The following is a 21224-nucleotide window of genomic DNA, read 5'->3' on the forward strand; positions in this document are numbered from 1 at the left end:
AAGACCTTCAACAATGTTTACTGATCGGAAGAGAAGTGTTCTTTTCTTGAAATGTTTCAACTACTTGTTGAAAGCTTTGTTGAAAACAGTATTTCAGAACTCTCTCAAAAAAAAATGATCAACATTTATCTGTGCTCAAAACCATGCAACAAATTGACCAACACCCCCATTTCATTCATACCCATTGAAATACCTCTATCTGATGACTATAGTAAGAGTCATGCTTCCATTCATCAAATTATTTGCTCTGGACCTTGTTCCGATGATTCCAAATGTAGAATTTTATTGAGTGATGGAAGAGTTTATAAAATTTCATTTTCAAATAATACAGATAATGATTTACCTTTGATCAATAGACAAGAATATTTAAAAGAATTTGGGATCATGACTCACAAGATCGTCAAGCAAATGGATAGTTTCACAAATGGATGTATATTTTTAGTACATGATATGAAAAAGAAACGAAATGTTTTATATGGTGAAGGTTTGTAGAAAGACAGAGGAAAATGACACACATCATGTGACTATTTGAATGAATTACGTGGTATAATGATGAAACTTGTTCTTTTCATCCACATTGAATTTTATGACGCCCACCAATATTATTTAACTTACATGCAATTTTGAAATAGAATCTAATTATTATGACAATTTGGGAAATAGTGACTCCAATGATGTTCGGCTCATATTTGATCCTCAATTGTATGACCATCAACATTCAAACGCATCGGTGACTCATATTGCATGTTGTTTTTCGTTTAGCGTTTGTGTCGTGAATCATAGAGAGATTCGAGTATCAGGACAAGATTGGATTGATGCTAAATATGCAACGATATGGAGAAATACTCAATTTATAACACCATGTGATGTGAAAGATATTAGAGGAGGGAATTTCCACTTTATATGTCTCTTAATGGATGGATCGATCGTCGCTGGTGGATCCTTTACTAAGGAACATTCCCTTTGTGCAACTGGACAAACAGGTAGTATTTGTCATTTCACCATTCCATTTCGAATCGAATCATTTTCATGTGCTTCATCGAGAACCTTAATTGAAACAGAAAAGGATTACTTATTGTACGGAGCGAATCCATTTGCTCAAACTCAAACCAAAGCGTATCATCTCACCATTCCAAATCACTTGGATTTGAAGCTTAAAAGCGTATTGATGTTTCGAGAGACATTTGTTTTCAAATCTGTCAGCAATCCATCGCAATTGATTGTTGCTACCGACTCTCATACCATGGGAGTGGTTAATCTTTCTGAATATTTTAGTGCCAAAGACATTTATAGAGATGGAATTGGGATTAGTTCCTATTCCAATGCCTTAGTGTTATATTGTAATCCTGAACGTGCCACTTTCATGCAACGAAGACTAGGAGATTTCATTTCAAAACGAGGAGGAGCTTTATCGGATATTTCAATATGTTGTTGACATGATTAATGTGAAATGATATATTTATTTCATATTTTATGTACAACATCATTACAGATGAACATTATAGGTGATGATATCATTATTATTGACTTGCATTGGCCCTGTTATGATATCATTCTTATTGACTTGCATTGGCCAACGCTTGTTTCCATGAGTCACGAGCAGCAATCTTTTCCCACCAAGCTTTCACATGAGGTCGTTCCTCAATCAATCTTCCTAAATTCACCTGAGAATGGAATAAATAATTTCCAACAGGTAAATGATACAAATCGGCCAACGTGAATTGATTGCCACCCACAAATTCTTGTTGAGTCAGAATCTTTTCATAGACATCCAAATTCTGAGCAAGTTTTTGAGTGAAAAACTTGACACGTTCTTCATCGGGAGCTCCTAATCCTTTCATACCTTTCCATACCAATTCAAAAACAAGAGGAGAAGCAACGGAATCAAAGTATGAAATCTCAATCGATGCACCTTGTTCGAATATTCCCAATTCTTTAACGTTGGTACTTTCTGGAATTAATAGAGTTCCTTGATTCTTGAATTTTGCTTCCAAATATCGACAAATGGCACGTGATTCATAGATCAAGAAGCCATCATCGTCCAGAAGTGGAACCACTCCAAAAGGTTGTTTCTCCAAGAAGGATGGTTGTTTTTGTTCTCCCTTATACAAATTCACAGGAATGTATTCAAAGGAAAGACCCTTCTCAAAAAGAGTAGTCACAACTCGTTGCGTGCATGTAGATCTGTAAAGGCCATAAAGCTTGAGGACCATTGGGATGTGTTTTTGGATGTTTTTTTATGTTGTTCGAAATGACATTGTTGATGGACATCGGTGATATCTTCAAGCCGACGAATTTATACATCCGCATCAAAATTGTGTCGCTCAAATGGTTTCATGAAAGATGTCCACTCGATCACTGGGAAAACTGGTTAGTTCAAACCTGCGCACGTTTACAGTGGCCGAAAAGATCTTGCTCCCGCACTTTTAAAAAGAAATGGCAATAAATAGTATGATTACAAAACGAGAACTCTTTGAATTCAAAAAAAAGCAGTTATTCATTCAACCGTTAGACAAATTTATTCCCATCGACAACAACATGTCCCAACAACGACCATTGGTTAAAGTCATTAAGAAAATTATCGGAAAGGAACAATCGGAAGGAGTTGGAGTTCGAGTCATTCGAACCCTTGGAAGTGGACAAGTTTCCTATCATGATCCCTTCTTGTTATTGGACGAAGCAAAACTTTCCAAGCCAGCTGGCTTTCCCAGTCATCCTCATCGAGGTTTTGAAACAGTCAGCTACTTGCTACAAGGTTCTATGCGACATGAAGACAATCAGGGAAATGTCGGTATGCTTGGCACGGGAGACGTGCAATGGATGACTGCTGGAAGAGGCGTCATTCATAGTGAAATGCCAGCTGGAGAGGGAATCATGCATGGCATACAGCTTTGGGTCAATCTTAAAGCGAAAGATAAAATGGTGGACCCGCACTATCAAGATTTGAGAGCGAGCGAAATTCCAAAAAAGCAATTGGATGAATTTACAACTTTATCCGTCATTGGAGGAAAGCGTTCGTCGAACGTGGAGTTGGAAAGTCCACTGAAACTTTTAACAACAGTGTTATATTTTCATGTCAAGATTGCAAAGAACGGTCACGCCTATAGAGAAATTATTCCGAAAGGATATCAAGGATTGGTATATGTGATTGAGGGTTCTGGAAAAATAATACAAGAAAACAATGCGAGTGAAAATGCTCCTGAAAAATCTGCCTTATTGTTTAAGGAGACGACCGAGGATCAAACTCTCGAATTTGAGACCGCATCGGATGTCACACAGTTTCTAGTCATTGCTGGTGAACCAATGAAAGAACCTATGGCTCGATATGGACCATTTGTCATGAACACTCAAGAAGAAATTTACCAAGCTTTTGACGACTATGAATCTGGAAAGTTTCAATAATCGTTCAGTAACTGAATGAACGAAACTAGGAATTTGCATGTACATACACAAAATAAATTAATTTACGATTCAATAATAAATCACATTCTCTTGGCGATGCAGTCATACCATGCAAATTATGAAATTCGTTCAAGTGCTCCGTGTTTAAACCGTTCAATCACTTGCCATTCCGTATTCGATTCTGTTATAAAATACTTTCGAATCATTAAGCGTTTAAGAGCTAAGGCGTCATCTCCTGCAAGAACCAGAGCTTCATCAATCAATTTCAATAACTCAGAGTCCGGCATGAATGCCTGCATTTCGGTATCGACCAGAAAAGCCATCGCCTTTTTGGCTCCAAATTTTTCATAGCATCTTTTAAATGTTTCCTCAGCCTTCTTGTGATCGTTCATTAATATATGGCATTCAGCAATGTTGGTGTAAGCGTCGACCTGTACATGTGGGAAATTTGATAGTTCCAAGCATTTTTCAAAATCCTTTATGGATTCCTCTAATTGTCCCAGTTGAGCATTGGCATCTCCTCTGTTTTGGAAAACGAGTGCATGTTGAGTAAAGTGAGAATGTCCAATATTATATTGTTCAATTGCCGATTCGTATTTTCCAACTGAATAAAAACTACCTCCAATATTGTTATAGAGTCCTGCCAGCTGATAGGGTTCCAATTTGGGAAGATAATTTGTCTCAAAATGGTACATCAGGGCCTTCTTGTAATACTGAATTTCTAGATCAAATCGTTCCTGATCAGAGTGTAATATTCCAAGCCAATTTAAAATTGCATAGAAACTTTCATATTTTGTTAAACAGTACGAGGGAGAGGATTCCAACGTTTTTTGGTGCCTTTGCGACAATACATATTGTAAAGCTTTTTTAAAATAGTAAAAGCTGGACTCATAATTTTTCTCATACAGACAAACTGAGGCACTAAAAATACAATACCAATAATCGTGGTTGATATTGTTAATGACCATGTCCTTTGCGCCTTCTTGCTGTTTTAAATCTCCGTTGATTGGTGTGGAAATGGTTGTAGAATTTTCACCAAACAATTTTGCATGATTATTATACGAGTATACTGTAAAAAACATTCCTAGTTTTAACGTTCTTAATTGGAGGCCATTGAAGCCTAACGACCAGTATAGAGATGACTTTCTAAAGTATGCATGCCCAAAAAACGGCAATGTTTTGATTGCTTCATTAATGTGAAGCTCGGCTTTATCGAAATTATTCCTAGCAATTTCCAACTCAAATAAATAGATTAATTGATTATATTTTTCAAGTGTTGTTTTCGGAACGATCATGGGAAGTATTCTTGGATGGAGAGTTACATCAGTGTCGTCATCATCTTCATGCTGATCCACAAACTTGTAATAATCTTGAATCGTAAGTTTGTGTTCTTTGGCCATCAGACCGTTCAATGATGATATCGATAACAGTTTCTCGTCATCATCGCCGATTGAACGGATTGCTTCGTCTTGCATTTTTTTCTTCTTCAATTTACATTGTGGCTGAGGAGAATGCATCAATTTATTCAATGTATTGATCCAATTCATTGACTTCATCAAATGGCAACACGTCAATCATGCAATTCTTCAAAACTCCCATTATTTGCTTCATGCTTCTCATGGAGAACAAATCCTTAGCATCCACTGTGGTCAACACATTCTTCACATCGAAAACATTTCTAATCTTACAAATGCTGTAAGTTTGTGAATCGACAGGACTCACCGAATCTGTGTAACATCCAGGATGAGAATTGAAAGCATAATCAGTAATTCTCTCACAGGTCCATCCCTGAGAAATCTTGCTCACGACATTATCCATCAAAGCTTGTTGAAGACAATGACCCGTAGAGGCAACCCACTTTTTCGAGTAATCGCTCTTGTAGACTCCTTCTTGGAGTGATCTAAAGAATGCACTACAATACTTGAGGCCATAATTGATGGCATAACCAGAAGAACCACATGGCATAATCTTCTCCAAACAATCCGTGTAGAAGGAGCACTTGTCGTATTGTTGAATGGTTCGGAGGCAGGTGGCTTTCAATTCAGGAGTGAGGAGAGAGGGTGCTGAAGAACGTGCTTCACCACGAGTAAGAGCAGCCTGAGTGTAGCTATTCATGAGGAGGATAGCTGCCGCAACCATCAATACAAGAAGGACGGAAGACTATTGATGATGAAATTGTGGATGATGAATGATTGAAATAACAGTATTCAGAATTATGAAATCGAATCCGTGTCCGTAAATGAAGAGTGGATTACATAATGATGAAATTGATGGAATAGAAGAGTGCATGAGAGTTATATGAGATCCGTAAATATTTACATGTTGTGTGTGAGTTTGATGATAAATCGTCGTCATCCACACAAAAAAAACATACCTTCATGTTTTCGTTGTGATTTTTTGAATTTCATTTGAAGAATTTTTGGTTATAACGAGAGCAAGCAATCTCTCTATTCCCAAACTTGATCTAGGCTCAACAACATTCACAGCAAGCCAATTTATTTCGTCCTCATGGGTAGAACCCCTATCAGTGCTTATGAGTGAAAGATTAGCAACCTGGATTTACACCCCAACAAAAAAATATGAAATCGAGTTGAGGGGTTCATTTTGATGGATGTATTAATACAAGATTGATTTGGTGATCAATCTTTCAACTACTATTCATTCAGATAAATTATTTTGAAAGAATGCATGTTTTTCGATGAACTCTGAACTGATCATCAATTGCACAAATTCAGGCAAGAAAAATGTCAGAATCCAACTCTCAAGCTAGCCTGTGGCTGATTGATTTTTGTCCTATCCCTCATTCATCTTCCCATCAACTACTCACTCGAAAATTTCTACATCAAATTAAAGGTTTTACCAAATGGTACCGAGAACGAGAAGCGTATTTGAGTCATCTAGAATTACCACTCCGGATCGAATTTTTAGATGATCATGAATGTATAGAAAGCCGATTATACCATCACAATCAAGCATTGTTTCGACTTCACAAAAATTCTGTCCATAATCCTTTCCAGGATATTACCAAGGGACTTGTTACAACACTACAAGACGATCATGGTTTATCATCAACTTTTCATGAACTTTTTAAAAGCAACAAAAAGGCATGGAGAATTGCAGTATTCAGAGCTTTGTTATTCAACAACTGGCAAATACTTGATTATGTTTCAAAACATGAGCTCTTGGACGATTGTTTCAGAAATGACTTGAGATATTTATTGAACTTTCAAGCAAGCTGTCCTGTGGCCTTGGATCCAGATAATCGAGATCTTGCCATGAGAACCATCAAATCATTTCCTATGGATTTGAGGTATGCATCAGAAAGGTTACAAAACGATAAAGAAGTTGTCTGGAAAGCAATCAAGGAAAATGCAGAGGCTCTTCAATTTGCTTCACACGAATTGAGAAATGATAAAATTACTGTGATCAAAGCGTTGATTTCTGGTAATGTACAAGTGATTAATTATGCTTCCGATGAGTTGAGAAATGATTCTGAACTACAAGCTGCAGTTGCCATGATTTCGAAACATGGTGTGAAAAATCTAGTATTTTCATTGAATGATGCAATGCCCGAAGTGAGAAATAACCTGTATTTGACCTACATGTCTATCATGTTAAAAGAACACAATTTGAAATACGCTACAGACAAATTCAAGAGCGATAGAGAGTTAGTCAAACTAGCTGTACAGCACCAACATGATATATTTCAATTTGCATCATTAGAGCTTAGAACAGATTGTGAATTTGTGTTAGAACTGTTACGAAAACATCCCAGTGGCCTCAACGATTTTGTTTGCCGAGATCTCAGCAGAGACCAAACATTCAATATTCAATGGATTAACATTGCAAGAACTGAATTGAAGCAGGAAATAGTGTTTCGCACTTGGTTTCTCAATAATTTTGCTCGTGATCGAGATATGGTCTGCTATTATTTTGACCCACTGTCATCATTAAAATGTGACTATTGGATCGCTGTGGAGTTGGTGAAGAATTATTACACGCAAGATCGAGAAATTTTGTCGAGAATTTTGAGAAAATGTGGAAGTGCTTTGAAATTTATTTCTAACGATTTTAAAAACGATAGAGATATTGTGTTAAATGCTGTGACTAGTTCAGGTTTTGCTCTGCAATATGTCTCTGGTTCATTATGCCATGATAGAGAGGTGGTTATTTGTGCATTGAAAAATGAAGGCAACGCTCTGCAATTTGTTTCAAAAGAGCTCACCAATGATAGAGAACTGGTATTGACTGCAGTGTTACAGAATGGAAATTCACTGCGTTACGCAAGAGAAGAATTTAAAAACGATAGAGAAATAATCTTGACTGCTCTTCGCAAACCAACAAATATTTTAGGAATTATTGAGAACATTTCTGAAGACATGCGAAATGATCGAGAAATTATGTGGGATGCCGCTATTAAAAGCAACGGCTCGGCTCTACCATTTGCTTCTGACCAATTGAAGCAGGATCGACAATTTGTGCTAAATCTCGTAGAAAGAGATGCCTCTTTTCTCAAATACTTGCCTCAAGAATGGCGAGATGACCGTGAAATCATATTGACTGCTGTAAAGCAAGATGGTTCATTCATCACATATGCACCACTAATATTGCAAAATGATAGAGAAATCATTCTTCAAGCTGCTTTAGGGTGTCTTTCAGCATCTACGGAATTACAGAACAACAGAGAAATTGTGTTGCTCAAAGTGAAACAAGACGCTCGCTTTTTTAGTGAAATATGTTATCTTTTTGATAACGATCGAGAAATTGTGTTGGAGGCAGTCAAACAAGACGCCTCTCTGTTTTGGAACACCTCTGAGGAATTGGCTTTTAACGACAATACCTTATTTCTGGAGGCATTTAAACGTTCAGGCGATTTATTTTTCCATAAAAACATTGAACGGTCATATTTTAATGAGCTAAAGAGATTAAGACTTGATTTTGAATATCATGGATGTGATATACCTGAGAGATTTCTTGTGACCCAAAATCCAGTCTATTTATTAGAGCATGACGGACTCTATTTAGTGAAAAATAATGATCAAAAAACATGGAATCAATATCTATTCGATCATACAGCAGAAAGTAACGATTGGAAAATAATTTTTAATGCTGAAATTGATAGTTTTTCGTTGACCCGCCAGTTGGAGAAATAATTATTAAATTTATAATTAAACAACTATTAATAATATAATTTTATGGAACTCTTTACAAAATTAAAAAGTCACACGTGTTATGGAACTGGAGAGAGATGCCACAACCCATAAAAGACAAAAAAATGCCCAACCGAGCTTCTCTCGCCACTGCAGGTTATCATGACGATGGTGCAGCCTTCGCTTCAGATCATTCACCACTCTACGGATTTTTCCTCATTATTGTATTAGTTTTTGCTATCATCAAGACCTTTATTCATAAGAGTATTGTATATACATTCCGATTTTTGAAGAAAATAGTTACTGGAAAGGAATATGAATGCGTGTTTTGTGGCTTACATAAATTGGATGATGAATATAATACCATTGTGTTGTATAGAGACGAAATTTGTTATATTGTAGAAGATATTAGACCCGAGGCTGAATTTCATTATCTAGTCATTCCTTTTAAACATATTCCTAGTCGGCGAAAAATTGAAGATTTGGAAACTTTGCGTGTGGGTATGTGTGTAATGCATACAGCACGTTCATTGAATAGTGCTTGGCAAAATTTTTCCATATTTTGAATTGTAATAATTAATTATTGGACGAAATTACTAATTCGTGACATTTTGATGCAATACGCATAACAGTCAAACACATGAAAATTGTGGGACAACAATTTGCGAAGAGAAGACATTATGAACTGTGGAATGAAATGAGCAGTAATGGTATTGCAGAAGACAGAACTGGTTTCCATCTACCACCTTTCAATTCTGTAGAGCACTTACACATGCATATATTGGTCGGAAAATTTAAAAATTATCTTTCAAAACTTGAGTTCACTCCCAACACCTATTGGTACACCACATGTGATGACATGATTGAGGATGCAAGATCCAAGAAAAAATCAATGTAAAAAATATAGGCTCTCACACAACAATTAGTGGAGCTCGGCTCTGTCCCATTTGACAAGAATAAACAAGCAAGCTAATAACACAGCATTGGGTAATGAATCTCGGGAAAACTTTCCACCATCGTCACCCTATGCATGAAGCCTTCCCTCTCATCAATTTTCCTTTTTTGTAACTAGGATAAGGTTTTCGTCAAGGGTTTTCATGACATGAAGCATTTCACAACCCAATTGCCTTTTGGTTAAATCAAAGAACACAGAAAAAACGCCACGTTTTACCACACAGCAACCTTCATTATTGTTTATTCCTTGTGCACTAGCTTTATACAATTGTCATTACCCATACCAGTAACAATTACCACAACTATATTGTCATTCCCAACGACAACTACAAGACATGGCATCGTCATTTGAAACGACTCCCCAATTGACATATTCCCTCTCCTCCATTGCTGACCTTCTCAATCAACATACAGAGTGTTCGAACATTCAGCAACAACAAGAAATCATCATCTCTTCGTCATCTCCACTGCTTGTGAAACCGTATCGACATTCGTTCGTGGGTTCTACCACAACCTCAAAACATCATGACGCCAGTAATCATTCTTTATTTCCTTTCATCAATGGCCTGAGCGACTTGCTGAAAGAAGATCCCCAACCACATCATAGCAATAATCCTCTTCATGATGCCAACGATCCAAAAAGCCATCCATTTGAACTCCTCCCAAGTCCTATTATGATTCCTCAACCTCAAGTGGTCAATCCAGGTTCAACTTCAACTTTTCCAACAACCAAAACACCATCGCCCAAAGAGGGATCTCTTTCAAAGGATTTGGCACAGCATCATACTTCTACCACCATTGACTGCGGTGTTGCTCTCGATAGTGGCGATGGTCATGTGAAATCTTCTTCAACGACGTCGAATCAACAAGTCGCTGCCGTACAAGCACCTCAACAAACTAGTCTTGATTTTGTATCAGCGTATGCCATATTCTTGCAGAATCAACAACGACAACAACAGCAACAACAAATCACACAAACTTCTTCGAATAGTTTTCAGATTTCAACTTCTCAAACTTCAGATTCAACAGGAATTCTGGACGTGTTGAGTGGAAGTACTCTTACCAATCCCAATGCTTACATTCTGTTGCAACAACATAATCGGCCGTTGATTGGAAATGGTCAAACCAACATGACGACAAATGTTCCAAATCGTTCAACCTCTCCTTCAAGCCAATTGTCTTCAGTACCAACTACTACTACTAATTCTGTTTCATCAACATCAGAAGGACCTTCTACGAAACGAAAAAGGAATGCATCAAAGGAGAGCTCTTCAAAGAAACCAAAAACCAAAATGGAAAAGAAAGAAAGGAAGAAACAGACTTCAGCAACCAATAAGAGTGAGAGCTCATCATTGAACTCTCATTCGTTCTATCATCAACAACAGCAGTATGCCATTGCTTGTGGAAATATTTGGTTTGTTCCAAACGAATTTGACGTGTTCAAATCAGGTAAAAAGAGACAAGGAGTTCAATACAAGTTTGAAAATATGATTACTCCTTCAAATTATAAGGGGGTACCACACGAAAGGAGAGATTAGATGGTACACAAGAGAATGTATTTTTGGAAATTCCAAGTCGATCAGACACAAGTGTTAGCAATGAGAAATTCATAAAAATTCATCAAGAGTTGAGCTGTACTTTCCATAAAATTGCATCTTGTTGCTCAAAACTTGTAGCAACCAGAGAAAAAAATGCCCAGAAAAAAGGCAGAAGCCTCTTCTTCGAAAAAGGCAGATAAATCAGCCACGACAGAAATCAAGAATGATGAAGAATCGGAAAGCACAAAAATGACAAGAAAATCCACTAGAAAAAAGAAAAGCATCAGTTATGAGGACACTGCCATAGATTTATCATCAACGGACGATGAAAAAAGTAAATCAAAGAAGAAAAAGGCTTCATCAAAAAAGAGGAAAAAAAAGGAAGATGACGATGAAGATTCTTATGTACCAGAATCTTCAGAAAATGAGGATGATGTTATATCTGTTGCAGATTCGGTGGAGGAAGTGCATTCCGATGCGAGTGAAGAGCCTAAAGCTAAAAAATCAAAGAAAAAAAAAGACAGCGTAAGCAAAACTAAATCTTCGAAAAAAGAAAAGACCTCAAAGCCTAAAAAAACAACAAAGAAAAAGAGCTCAAACATTGAGCGAACATTAACTCACCATGTCACTAACGAGAGCATTGTCATTAATTGTGAGAATTTATGCCCGCAATTTTGTCCAATAATTGAAAGTCGCGAGATCAAAGATGACGTTGTACGCAGTATCATTGTTCAAGGTTCTGACAATACCTCTCCAAACGTTGAAGGAATGCTATCAAAAACAATTTTTCTCAACACAAAGCCAGAAAAGGAACGAAAAAATTATGTTCCCGAGGATAGATCTATGGAACGACCATGTATTCAGGTAGAAATACCTTTTCACCAAGGTACGCTCATAGAATCTCGGGCTGAAAATGTAAAATCTGACGCACAGAATTTTGCAATTTTAAACATTGGTGCGCCTGTTTGGGCTATGGACTGGGTGAACAAATCACCAGAAAATAGCGATCAATATGCTGCCATTGCTCCCCACACTACACATTCTGCATTTCACAAATGTGGCAAAATTACGTCTCAGCATGATTTATTTAGGCCTCTTGCTACATCATCGAGTTCTGCCATCTCTGATTTTGATCATTGTGGAAAAATTCAACTTTGGAATTTTGGAAAATTGACTAGCAAAGGACAACTGAAAATGAAACCATCCATTGATTTTTATGTGGAACAGAATCATGGATTTATTTGGGACCTTAAATGGATGCCTAATTCCTATGTCGCTGACAAGAGGCTTGGAATTTTAGGCTGTGCCTGCTCGGACGGAACCATTCTGATAATATCTATTCCTCTTCTCTCTCAAATTAATCATGACCCACTGTACATTCGAGCCAAAACGGCGCATTGATTATCAAACTACGATCAGAATGCTACACAAGTACACAATTTGATGCCGAAAACACATTAAGTAATAGAATCCCTTACTGCCTGGCATGGTCTCCCAATTGTAAATATCTCCTAGGTGGATATAATGATGGTACAGTTTCTTTATGGAAAATTAATTCCAATGCGTCATTGCAAGACAACAAACCTCTTCTAGAATTGGTAAGCACTATTCAAGCCCATAATCACCCCACGAATGATTTGGCAATTCGATCTATGTCATGGTTCGATCCTGCTTTGAATGAAAACATTTTTGCTACATGTAGCAATGATGGAATGAACAAGATTTGGGACTTGAGAGACATTTATTATCCCTATTATTCGGCTGCGAACGCCAATAGATTTTGGTCGACAGGAATTGTTTTTCCAGAAGGCTCAAACGCTCTCCTGTGTATCTCCCATGATGGAAACATTCGTCAATTCGATGCCGTTGAAAATGCATTTCAACTATTATCTACTACAGATGGTCCTTTATGGGATATTTCTCTATGCTCGTCACGTGCAAGTTTCGTTGTCTGTACAGCTACAGGAAGAGTAGAAGTAATGTCCCTCGAACAAGACTCTATGGGCCGAAAGCGACGATCTGTAGATACACGGGTCGATGATTTACTATTACAAATTGATTTGGTTGTGGATGATGATACTAGTAGTGAAAAGCAATCCTTAGACAAGATTGCTAAATCCATGAAGCACGCACAATTATGTTATTCGTTACCATACCACGTACCTACATGTGAATCTGACAACGTTAAGAGCTATTCCAAACTTCCCACAAAGGTCAAAGACATTAAGCTTGTTCCAGATGAGCGTATTTCAATTCATAGATGTTTATTTCATCCTTCAAAGTCTCAACATTTAAGAAATTGGTGTCTAGTTGGAGGTTATGATGGACTGGTCTTTGCAATTCCAGTTCCAGAACACTATAGCGAGTAAGAATACGAGTGAGAAATATTTACAAATCAGTTCAAGTCATACATACCTAAAGATCACATTCCTCCATTTCTTTGCTTTTAGAAAGGCTACAAATACAGATCTTTATTAATTAGAGAGCAACAAACCTTCTTTTCAAAGTCCACTCCATGAGATTTCCCACGCATTAACTAAGGTAGACTCGTCACTTTTCATCACCAACACGAGTAAGTTTAGATTAACTGTTTTCTGCCATTTTTGTGGTCGATCCGTCAATTGGTTAATTCTATTGATGTTTCTGTGCATGTAGCCTTTTAGTCAGTGTTGTATTAAGTCTTGCTAGCAAACCGAACCAAACTGTAAATACAACATTTACCCATTCTGAACATCAAGTGTATGACGAGAACCAAAAAAATTCAAACAAAATTTTATTATTAGAGCTCGAGAAGTCCTTCGCACCAACATCATTTTGCTTACAACTGCCATCCCTATCATTATTCGAGACATCAACAACAAGGATTTTTGCTGTACTATCTTACCAAGCTAACATCTTGACACAAGGCAAATATATTTCATCTCTGTGGCCAATAACACGAGAATCCATTCTCCTAAATTGTACATATTCTTGTATTAATATTTATTTATTTGAATAATGACCATGAGTGTAACAGCAACCACCACCACAACAGCTTTACAAAAAGACATGATGATGATGAGCGTGCAGCATGCTCCTAACGAGCCTTCGTTAATTAACTACGAGGAGGACGCATTCGGAACGGGCGTTTCTGCCATTCTCAATCCTTCCGACGAATTATTCTGTCCAATTTCGCACACGATCATGAGTGAGCCTGTGATTGCAGCTGGTAAGTTACCATTCCGTTTACAAGTGTTAGTTGTGTATGAATCGTTTGACGTTGATTCAATTATATTCATAATGTATCGCAAATTATTTGAAATTTGATGAAACTACTTTTGTGTTTAGATGGAAGAACCTATGAAAAGGAATTAATTACACAATGGCTTCGCGAACACAACGGAACCTCTCCTTTCACAAGAGAAAATATAGGAACCAACACTATCGAAAATGTGCATATTAAGAATGAGATTCAACGATTCTTCACAACACTCAAGTCGTTGGAGAGTGACCATTGTGCATTCCAATATCACTTGTCGAATGATGTCTTTTTACCATGCTCCATGTTGGTAGAATTTCAACATGCAGTGAGTAAGAATGACCTTAACACTGTCAAGACTCTCTATGACAATGACATCCGACTTTTACTCTACTCACCAGAAATGTTAAACGATTTTGTCAACCACAACATTTCATCTCTAGTGAGAGCTAATAATTTTTCTTCCAAGAGCTTAATAAGTTATTCATTGAATGGATACGAGTTGTGTTGTAAAATTGGATCATTAGGTAAGTGTATAATAATTTGGTTGAACGTGAACATTTATTTTGGATTCATTTCTTGACTTTTCACTCATGCAATTGCGACCAAATATTTAGAAATGATTGAGGACATGTACAATTTCCTTTCTAGATCTTCCTTAAATCGACCATTGCCTCCTCTTGCTAACGAAACCAACATTGAAAGAACTCATTGAATAAGGCACTGTGGTCCGAGTGCAAAAAAGAACATGTAGATATTCACACTTTGTCCAAGTTAATGAATTTCGGAGCTCAACCTCACAAACTAGACGCTTCAGGACGAAGTAGCCTCTATATTTTCCTGAGCTGTCACGACAATGTCGAGGCATTCAAGATTCTCTTTGAAACACATTGTACAGTTCTCATTCGAGAGAAGTGTCATCAGAACGAATATCTATTGTATAGTGCTGCCAAGTTCAATCGTTACAACATTGTACGATATTTGATGGAACGTCATGCGGACCTCATTGACTTGTCTTTGCAACATGGTCCTAACAATGAAAGTCCCTTGCATGCAGTTGTGAGGAATTCAAATGAAGGTTTGTATTTCATTGATGATGAGTATCAACTGATCATATCCTGAACGTGTACAATAATCATTTAGAGCTACTTACCTTCTTCCTTTCTCAGCGAAACGTTGGTGTGGATTATTTGGATAGCTTCAATCGATCTCCATTTATGCTTTCTTGTAAACTTGGATTCTTTGGGGTCACAAAATTGTTATATGATAAGGGAGCACAGCTTGATTTGTGTGATCATGATGGTGATACTGGTCTTCATTATGCTGCATCGAGGTGAGTTTACAAATGACGCTTATATTGTTAACAGTCGAGTTATTCATTATCTTTCATAGAAATTGGTCTCCAATCATTGAACTCTTGATTTGTAATGGCGCTGACGTCAATGCTCGCAACAAACGAGGACTTTCACCCTATAATGTTGCTTCCTATGAAACAACCAAGAGTCTCATCCAATACTTGACAGCCAAACAATTATCATTCGCATTTAAGCGTGTTCGTGTTATTGAGGATGAAAATTCCTTCCTCAAATCACAATTGCTCTCCATGTTAGAACGTATTGAAAAGCTGGAAAGACAACAAACTCCACAACAATAAATATTGTAACCAACGCCCACAAGTTGGCAGGTCTGCTTGTCAAAAAAATGCACAAATGGCGAATTGTTATTCAACTAACTGGTTCCGAACCTGTACTTCCATCATGATTGGCTGATGATGCTATCAATTCTTTAAAAATCTCGGACCACATTAATTGGTTCACTCTCTTTATTGTATCAACACTTGCAATTTGGTTAATCAAAGGCTTTTCAAATCATGAAAACTCGTATCATCGTCGCCAACTAATCTTGTTAACAGATGATACGACTTGGTACATGAATCCATCAAATAATGGAAGTTAAAACCCATTTCTGAAAGAACACGATGGAAGTTCAATAATGGAAATCGTGTTCTTGCAGAAATGGGTTTTAACTCCAGTTTGGCCCAAAAAAACAAGGGCGCTAAAATTTACTGTGGATTCAGCGAGCTTGTAACTAACTCGTACCGAAAAAATAGAGGACATCAATACCTTTGAATCGTCATCATACGCATTATTCGAGTTCAACTTGATAACTTGATCAACAACTTTACTTGAAAATTTTGTGAAGTTTTACATCTTTGATCTCAATAAGCCTTATTCATACCTCTGAACAAGATGACCAGGATTTTCCCTTCGGAAAGCACGGGGAGTATTGTAGTAACTGGAGCAGGTCATTCGTCGCATCCAACAACAAATTTGCCCAATAAGAATTATAGGATACCTCAAAACGGAGAAGCGAGCACGACCAACATGTCTGTGGCAGGATCAACCTCATCGTTTCAGATCATCAAGCACTCGAATACTCCGGTTAATGAGTCCATACAAGTAATGCCAGGAGAGCCTCTGAACAGTGATCATATGATGAAAAGTGAAATTAAACAATCAACCAACAAACTGCATGAGGAGTTGGAATCAGGCTCATGGTGGGGATGTATACCTCTTCGTCTTTTCATTAGTGCAATGATAGCATTATTAATTGTTGTGAGTTGCGTTTCTATTTGGGTGACCACATTTGTAGTGTCGAAACAAGCGATTGAAAATTTGGCAAATGATGTGATTGGAGTGAGCAATCAAAAGATTTTATCATACTTGGATGCAGTCATCAATCCTTTGGGCAAAATGTCAAAAGCAATGGCAGCTGATTACAATTGGGGAATTGCCAATGAAAACAACTTTCGAAAGTATCTCTTTCCAAAATATTATTTCTTGGGAGCCACAAGTTGTGGATACTTTTTTGGATATCCTTCAACCAAGTACACTTATTCAATCACTGGAGTTGGTTCCAAGGCTTATTTGGTTTATTCTTATCAAACTCCAGGTTTCATTGGAACCATCAGAGATACTGTTAACAACAAGACTGGTGCTGTTATCAAATATAATAGCACAATAGACTATACCCCCTTTTTTTCAGCTCAACAAGATTATTACAATTCAACCATTGAATTATGTAATAGATTGGGAATTGAGGGAGTTTATGGACCACCCTACAAAGCATTGAATTCGAGTATGGCAATTTATCATTCATCAGTGGTTTATGATCCAGTATTGTATGCCTCTGGAATTAAGAAAGCAGTTGGAGTGACAAGAATCAACATGTCATTGGGTGCAATTGTTTCATATTTGAGCAAAATAGTGTTGATTGGAAGAGGATATTGTTTAGTTTCACAAACGAATGGAATGATGATTGGAGGAAGTATCAACACTCTTGCAGGAGATGGAGAAACGAATTTACACTTGTTCAATATTACAGACCGACATGCAGGAAAACTCATGAGATCACTTTTCATGCTGTACGGTAATGACCAAAATATGATTCCACCAGTTTCATACATTAGAGACAGCGGTGTTTCTTACATTGTCTCATCCTCAAAATATACTATGGACAATATGAAATGGAACGTATATCTAATCGTATATGAGGAGGATATATTCCACTCTCTGATTGTAGCGTCAGGTATTTCAATTGGCGTTTTTGCAGCTGTAACAATTGTGGGTGTGATTCTCAGCGTTGTTTTAGGTAGTATTATTGCCCGGCCTCTTAAAAAGTTGGAAGAACAGTTTTCTTTAATCAAGGTATTGGACTTGAATGAGATAAGTCTTTGGCAATCACCGTTCAAAGAGATCAACAATATTTTCCAGAGCTTGGGGGACACGGTGGTGTGGTTAAAGGAAATTAAGACATTCATTCCTGACTATGTGTTTGAACAAATTCAAACAAGTAAGAGCCTCTCTGTAAAATCCATTGAAGTTACCAAAGTGAATTCAGTAGCTTCCAACATGAACAAAGCGTCTATTTCCTCTCTTTCTCAATCGCATCTTGGAGGATCCAGGCTTTTCAAGTCCTTGAGCAATTCAGGTGGAAAATTGGGGAAAACTATTTTTCAAATGGGACTGCATACAAATCTTTGTTGTGTCATTCATGTGATTTTCAAAGGTTTTACGAATGTGGAGTCATCTTCAGAAAAAGCTGAATTGTTTACATCGGCTATTTCAAACATCACACCACTCATCAAATTATACAAAGCTAATATTCAAATATTAACAGACTTTGAATTTCAAATAGTAATTACTGGTTCCCGTAGCGACATCAAGGTACCTGTAAAAGGGTTGGAGTGTGCTTTGAAAGTTGTAAAAACTCTGGAATCGATCAACCAAACTCAATTTATTCCTCGCGTTGGGGTGAGTGTGAGTGAAGCAGACATCGGTAACATTGGAACCAAAAATTCAAGGTTTTTCGCAATAGGTATGTTTGTCAATCTGTAGCATTGTAATTTTTTTAAACATTTCCTTTGTACAATATCGCAACATTTACAGTTGGTAAATGTGTGAAGGAGGCTTCTAAAATGGCAAAGGTAGCAGTTTTGTTTAACTTGTCTGTCGTTGCTGATTCCTCATGTTTTTCCAGCCCGTTATCGAGAGAGAAATTTATTGCACGACCCATAGATCGCTACCGAAAAGATAAGCTTTCAGACATTGAATCAATTTGGACAGTTTTAGACGAGAAGAATCATGAAAAAGATGAGTGGTTGTACGAATTAGAAAATTCGAAACGCAACAACACATTTGACAAGTTCTTGAACGCTTTTTGTATTTTCACAAAAGAATTTTGGGAGAAAACAGAACCCGATTATTATCCTGAAGCATTGGATCATAATTTGGATATTCTGAAAGAGTACGCTCATTTAGTGGAAGATCATTCCTTACCTCGACTCATCTCTGTATTAACTGCTGTTGCCACCACGTGCTCTCCACAAAATATTCCTTTTGTTTTGACGAATTATTCATCCGAATTGGGATGTGAGTATAGAGGCTTGCTATTGGACACACAACCTGTAGCAAATCTTCATATTGAGATGTAAATAATGCATACTGTCTCAAATAACTCTGAAAAGAAATATTAAAAAAACCCTCACCATATTATTTTGAAACAGAAGATAAGCGTCAACTATGAGATTCATGACATTCCAAGGTCATCATTCACCAAAATTGTTTTAAGACAGACACAAAAAAAATTATTGAGGTTTATGTACACCGAATCCAATTGGGATTCTAACTAAGGACACAAGGTCCTTAGTCTTCAATCTTGTAAGAGTAGTATTTGGCATCTGCACGAAGGTAACAGTACTGGATTCAGCATTCTTCATAGCTGGACTGCTTATCTATCACATCTGAGTAGAAACGAGTGATGGACGTAGAAATGGACGATGTGGATTAAACCACGAATTCGAATCTGATGACATGTGGATCAAGAAGATCTCATTCACAGTATCTCGCAGGGTCAAGCTTCGGACATTCATGAATGAAGTGGAGGAGATTGAGACAGACACAAAAAAATGAAATCATTATTCATCATTCTCGCCTTCTTATTGGTTGTTGGACTGGTGATCAATTACAACACCAAATATTCCACGCACGTCTTTCTCACACGAGCCTTCTTTCATGCCTTGCTGTTGAGAAATAAATATTTAGGAATGAAAGTAGGAGATCCCGAATCAAGTATGATTGGCACGACCACTACAGATTGGAAGGAAGTTTCATTGGAGGCTCAAACGTTGTACAATATGGTTCGGTTTGTGAGAAGTAGGCTACACATGTCGGATGAGGAAATTCGGGATACTGCCTATCATGCTCTAGCTCCTCCAGTTTCTCTTCATAATTCATTAAGTTTTGAACATGTGCCTGAAATTAGGAATTCAATATTTGTTACATTGAGAGATCGGTTCTATATTGAACACTTCTTTGGAAAGGATCGTCGTGGAAAGGTTATCTTGTTACTTCATGGAGGATGCGGTTTTGCTGGACAGTATGATGGTATGTTTGGAGTTGTAAATCATTTTCAACATAATTTTGAATTAATTACCAAATTGGAACTAATATTTGACACAATATGTAAATAATAATTATTGTCGAAATAATATGAATAATTAATGGATTTCATTTCTATCAATCATCACAGGCCAGGAATTGAGAAGTATTGTTGAGCACATGCAACAGAGGTTTAACAGTACATTGACCCATATTCTTTCTGTGGATTACAGACTTATGGGACTGACTGAAGCAGAACGACAAAAGAAGGATGTATTTGCATCGAAATTTAGTGACCAAGTTGACGACGTCATTCAAGCGTACCATTGGTTGTTAACAAAGTTTAAGCCTGAGGATATTGTCATTGTAGGAAGTTCCTTTGGATCTACCCTTAGTGCCGAATTTATACGAAGAGCCGCTAATGAACATCTTCCAATGCCAAAAGCTGCAGTGTTGATGGGTGGAGTCTATGATTTGAGTATGAAACTAACTCGAAGCAATAAGAATTCGAGAAATAACATCATGCTTTCCGATCAGCTAATTGGCATTATGCATAGATTGTATAAGGACGAGGAGTCTCCTCTTTTCACTTGGAAGAGCAGTGTGAATAAGGCCGTGTTTTCAACCAAACTTTACCTTGTTTATTCAAAAGATGAAGAATTATCCAAGGACAATGAAGTATTTATTCAACTTTTAATGGACCTAGGTCATCCATCTGTGAAGGTCTCTGCTGACAACATGATGATTCATGTTCACCCAATTTTTGAATACTATTTCCCTGAAGCAAAAGCTGCCATGTCAAAGATTTTGGACTTTATTGATTCTCAACAATAAGGGTTTAAAGCATCACCACATATTTAACCCATACCGCTTAATTGTCACACTTAGAATCTGTTGCTATTTGTACGTTATAATTTTATTTCATATTTGGTGATACATAGTTTACCTCAAACATTCTTTGAAGTAAAACAAGAATTACAAGATCTGACATACAAAAACGTTT

General features: G+C 37.1%; 13 protein-coding genes across 13 annotated transcripts; 10 read left to right on the forward strand and 3 right to left on the reverse strand.

Annotated features, from left to right (window-relative positions):
* Positions 1–114: 114 nt before the first annotated feature.
* C9374_008228 (uncharacterized protein) lies at positions 115–1435 on the forward strand (the record flags this gene model as incomplete). Its single annotated transcript, XM_044698281.1, has 2 exons — positions 115–484; positions 633–1435. 2 exons carry the CDS (start codon positions 115–117, stop codon positions 1433–1435), a joined length of 1173 nt encoding a protein of 390 aa, XP_044545851.1.
* Positions 1436–1556: 121 nt separating this feature from the next.
* Positions 1557–2213, reverse strand: C9374_008229 (uncharacterized protein; the record flags this gene model as incomplete). Its single annotated transcript, XM_044698282.1, has 1 exon — positions 1557–2213. The coding sequence occupies one exon, from the start codon at positions 2211–2213 to the stop codon at positions 1557–1559; it is 657 nt and encodes a 218-aa protein (XP_044545852.1).
* A 223-nt stretch (positions 2214–2436) lies between these two features.
* On the forward strand, positions 2437–3402 carry C9374_008230 (uncharacterized protein; the record flags this gene model as incomplete). Its single annotated transcript, XM_044698284.1, has 1 exon — positions 2437–3402. One exon carries the CDS (start codon positions 2437–2439, stop codon positions 3400–3402), a length of 966 nt encoding a protein of 321 aa, XP_044545853.1.
* Positions 3403–3518: 116 nt separating this feature from the next.
* C9374_008231 (uncharacterized protein) lies at positions 3519–4877 on the reverse strand (the record flags this gene model as incomplete). The annotated part of the gene is made up of 1 exon (XM_044698285.1): positions 3519–4877. One exon carries the CDS (start codon positions 4875–4877, stop codon positions 3519–3521), a length of 1359 nt encoding a protein of 452 aa, XP_044545854.1.
* A 46-nt stretch (positions 4878–4923) lies between these two features.
* C9374_008232 (uncharacterized protein) lies at positions 4924–5782 on the reverse strand (the record flags this gene model as incomplete). The annotated part of the gene is made up of 2 exons (XM_044698286.1): positions 4924–5562; positions 5777–5782. 2 exons carry the CDS (start codon positions 5780–5782, stop codon positions 4924–4926), a joined length of 645 nt encoding a protein of 214 aa, XP_044545855.1.
* A 364-nt stretch (positions 5783–6146) lies between these two features.
* C9374_008233 (uncharacterized protein) lies at positions 6147–8555 on the forward strand (the record flags this gene model as incomplete). The annotated part of the gene is made up of 1 exon (XM_044698287.1): positions 6147–8555. The coding sequence occupies one exon, from the start codon at positions 6147–6149 to the stop codon at positions 8553–8555; it is 2409 nt and encodes an 802-aa protein (XP_044545856.1).
* Positions 8556–8677: 122 nt separating this feature from the next.
* C9374_008234 (uncharacterized protein) lies at positions 8678–9450 on the forward strand (the record flags this gene model as incomplete). Its single annotated transcript, XM_044698288.1, has 2 exons — positions 8678–9053; positions 9185–9450. 2 exons carry the CDS (start codon positions 8678–8680, stop codon positions 9448–9450), a joined length of 642 nt encoding a protein of 213 aa, XP_044545857.1.
* A 391-nt stretch (positions 9451–9841) lies between these two features.
* Positions 9842–11044, forward strand: C9374_008235 (uncharacterized protein; the record flags this gene model as incomplete). Its single annotated transcript, XM_044698289.1, has 1 exon — positions 9842–11044. One exon carries the CDS (start codon positions 9842–9844, stop codon positions 11042–11044), a length of 1203 nt encoding a protein of 400 aa, XP_044545858.1.
* Positions 11045–11197: 153 nt separating this feature from the next.
* Positions 11198–13413, forward strand: C9374_008236 (uncharacterized protein; the record flags this gene model as incomplete). The annotated part of the gene is made up of 2 exons (XM_044698290.1): positions 11198–12417; positions 12507–13413. 2 exons carry the CDS (start codon positions 11198–11200, stop codon positions 13411–13413), a joined length of 2127 nt encoding a protein of 708 aa, XP_044545859.1.
* A 628-nt stretch (positions 13414–14041) lies between these two features.
* C9374_008237 (uncharacterized protein) lies at positions 14042–14997 on the forward strand (the record flags this gene model as incomplete). Its single annotated transcript, XM_044698291.1, has 3 exons — positions 14042–14252; positions 14372–14809; positions 14900–14997. The coding sequence occupies 3 exons, from the start codon at positions 14042–14044 to the stop codon at positions 14995–14997; spliced, it is 747 nt and encodes a 248-aa protein (XP_044545860.1).
* A 62-nt stretch (positions 14998–15059) lies between these two features.
* On the forward strand, positions 15060–15936 carry C9374_008238 (uncharacterized protein; the record flags this gene model as incomplete). Its single annotated transcript, XM_044698292.1, has 3 exons — positions 15060–15360; positions 15426–15615; positions 15675–15936. The coding sequence occupies 3 exons, from the start codon at positions 15060–15062 to the stop codon at positions 15934–15936; spliced, it is 753 nt and encodes a 250-aa protein (XP_044545861.1).
* A 595-nt stretch (positions 15937–16531) lies between these two features.
* Positions 16532–19275, forward strand: C9374_008239 (uncharacterized protein; the record flags this gene model as incomplete). Its single annotated transcript, XM_044698293.1, has 2 exons — positions 16532–18659; positions 18731–19275. 2 exons carry the CDS (start codon positions 16532–16534, stop codon positions 19273–19275), a joined length of 2673 nt encoding a protein of 890 aa, XP_044545862.1.
* Positions 19276–19749: 474 nt separating this feature from the next.
* C9374_008240 (uncharacterized protein) lies at positions 19750–21055 on the forward strand (the record flags this gene model as incomplete). Its single annotated transcript, XM_044698295.1, has 2 exons — positions 19750–20227; positions 20373–21055. The coding sequence occupies 2 exons, from the start codon at positions 19750–19752 to the stop codon at positions 21053–21055; spliced, it is 1161 nt and encodes a 386-aa protein (XP_044545863.1).
* Positions 21056–21224: the final 169 nt, after the last annotated feature.

This window comes from Naegleria lovaniensis, assembly GCF_003324165.1.
Source record: "Naegleria lovaniensis strain ATCC 30569 chromosome Unknown tig033, whole genome shotgun sequence".
In the NCBI taxonomy this organism is placed as follows: Eukaryota; Heterolobosea; class Eutetramitea; order Acrasida; family Naegleriidae; genus Naegleria; species Naegleria lovaniensis.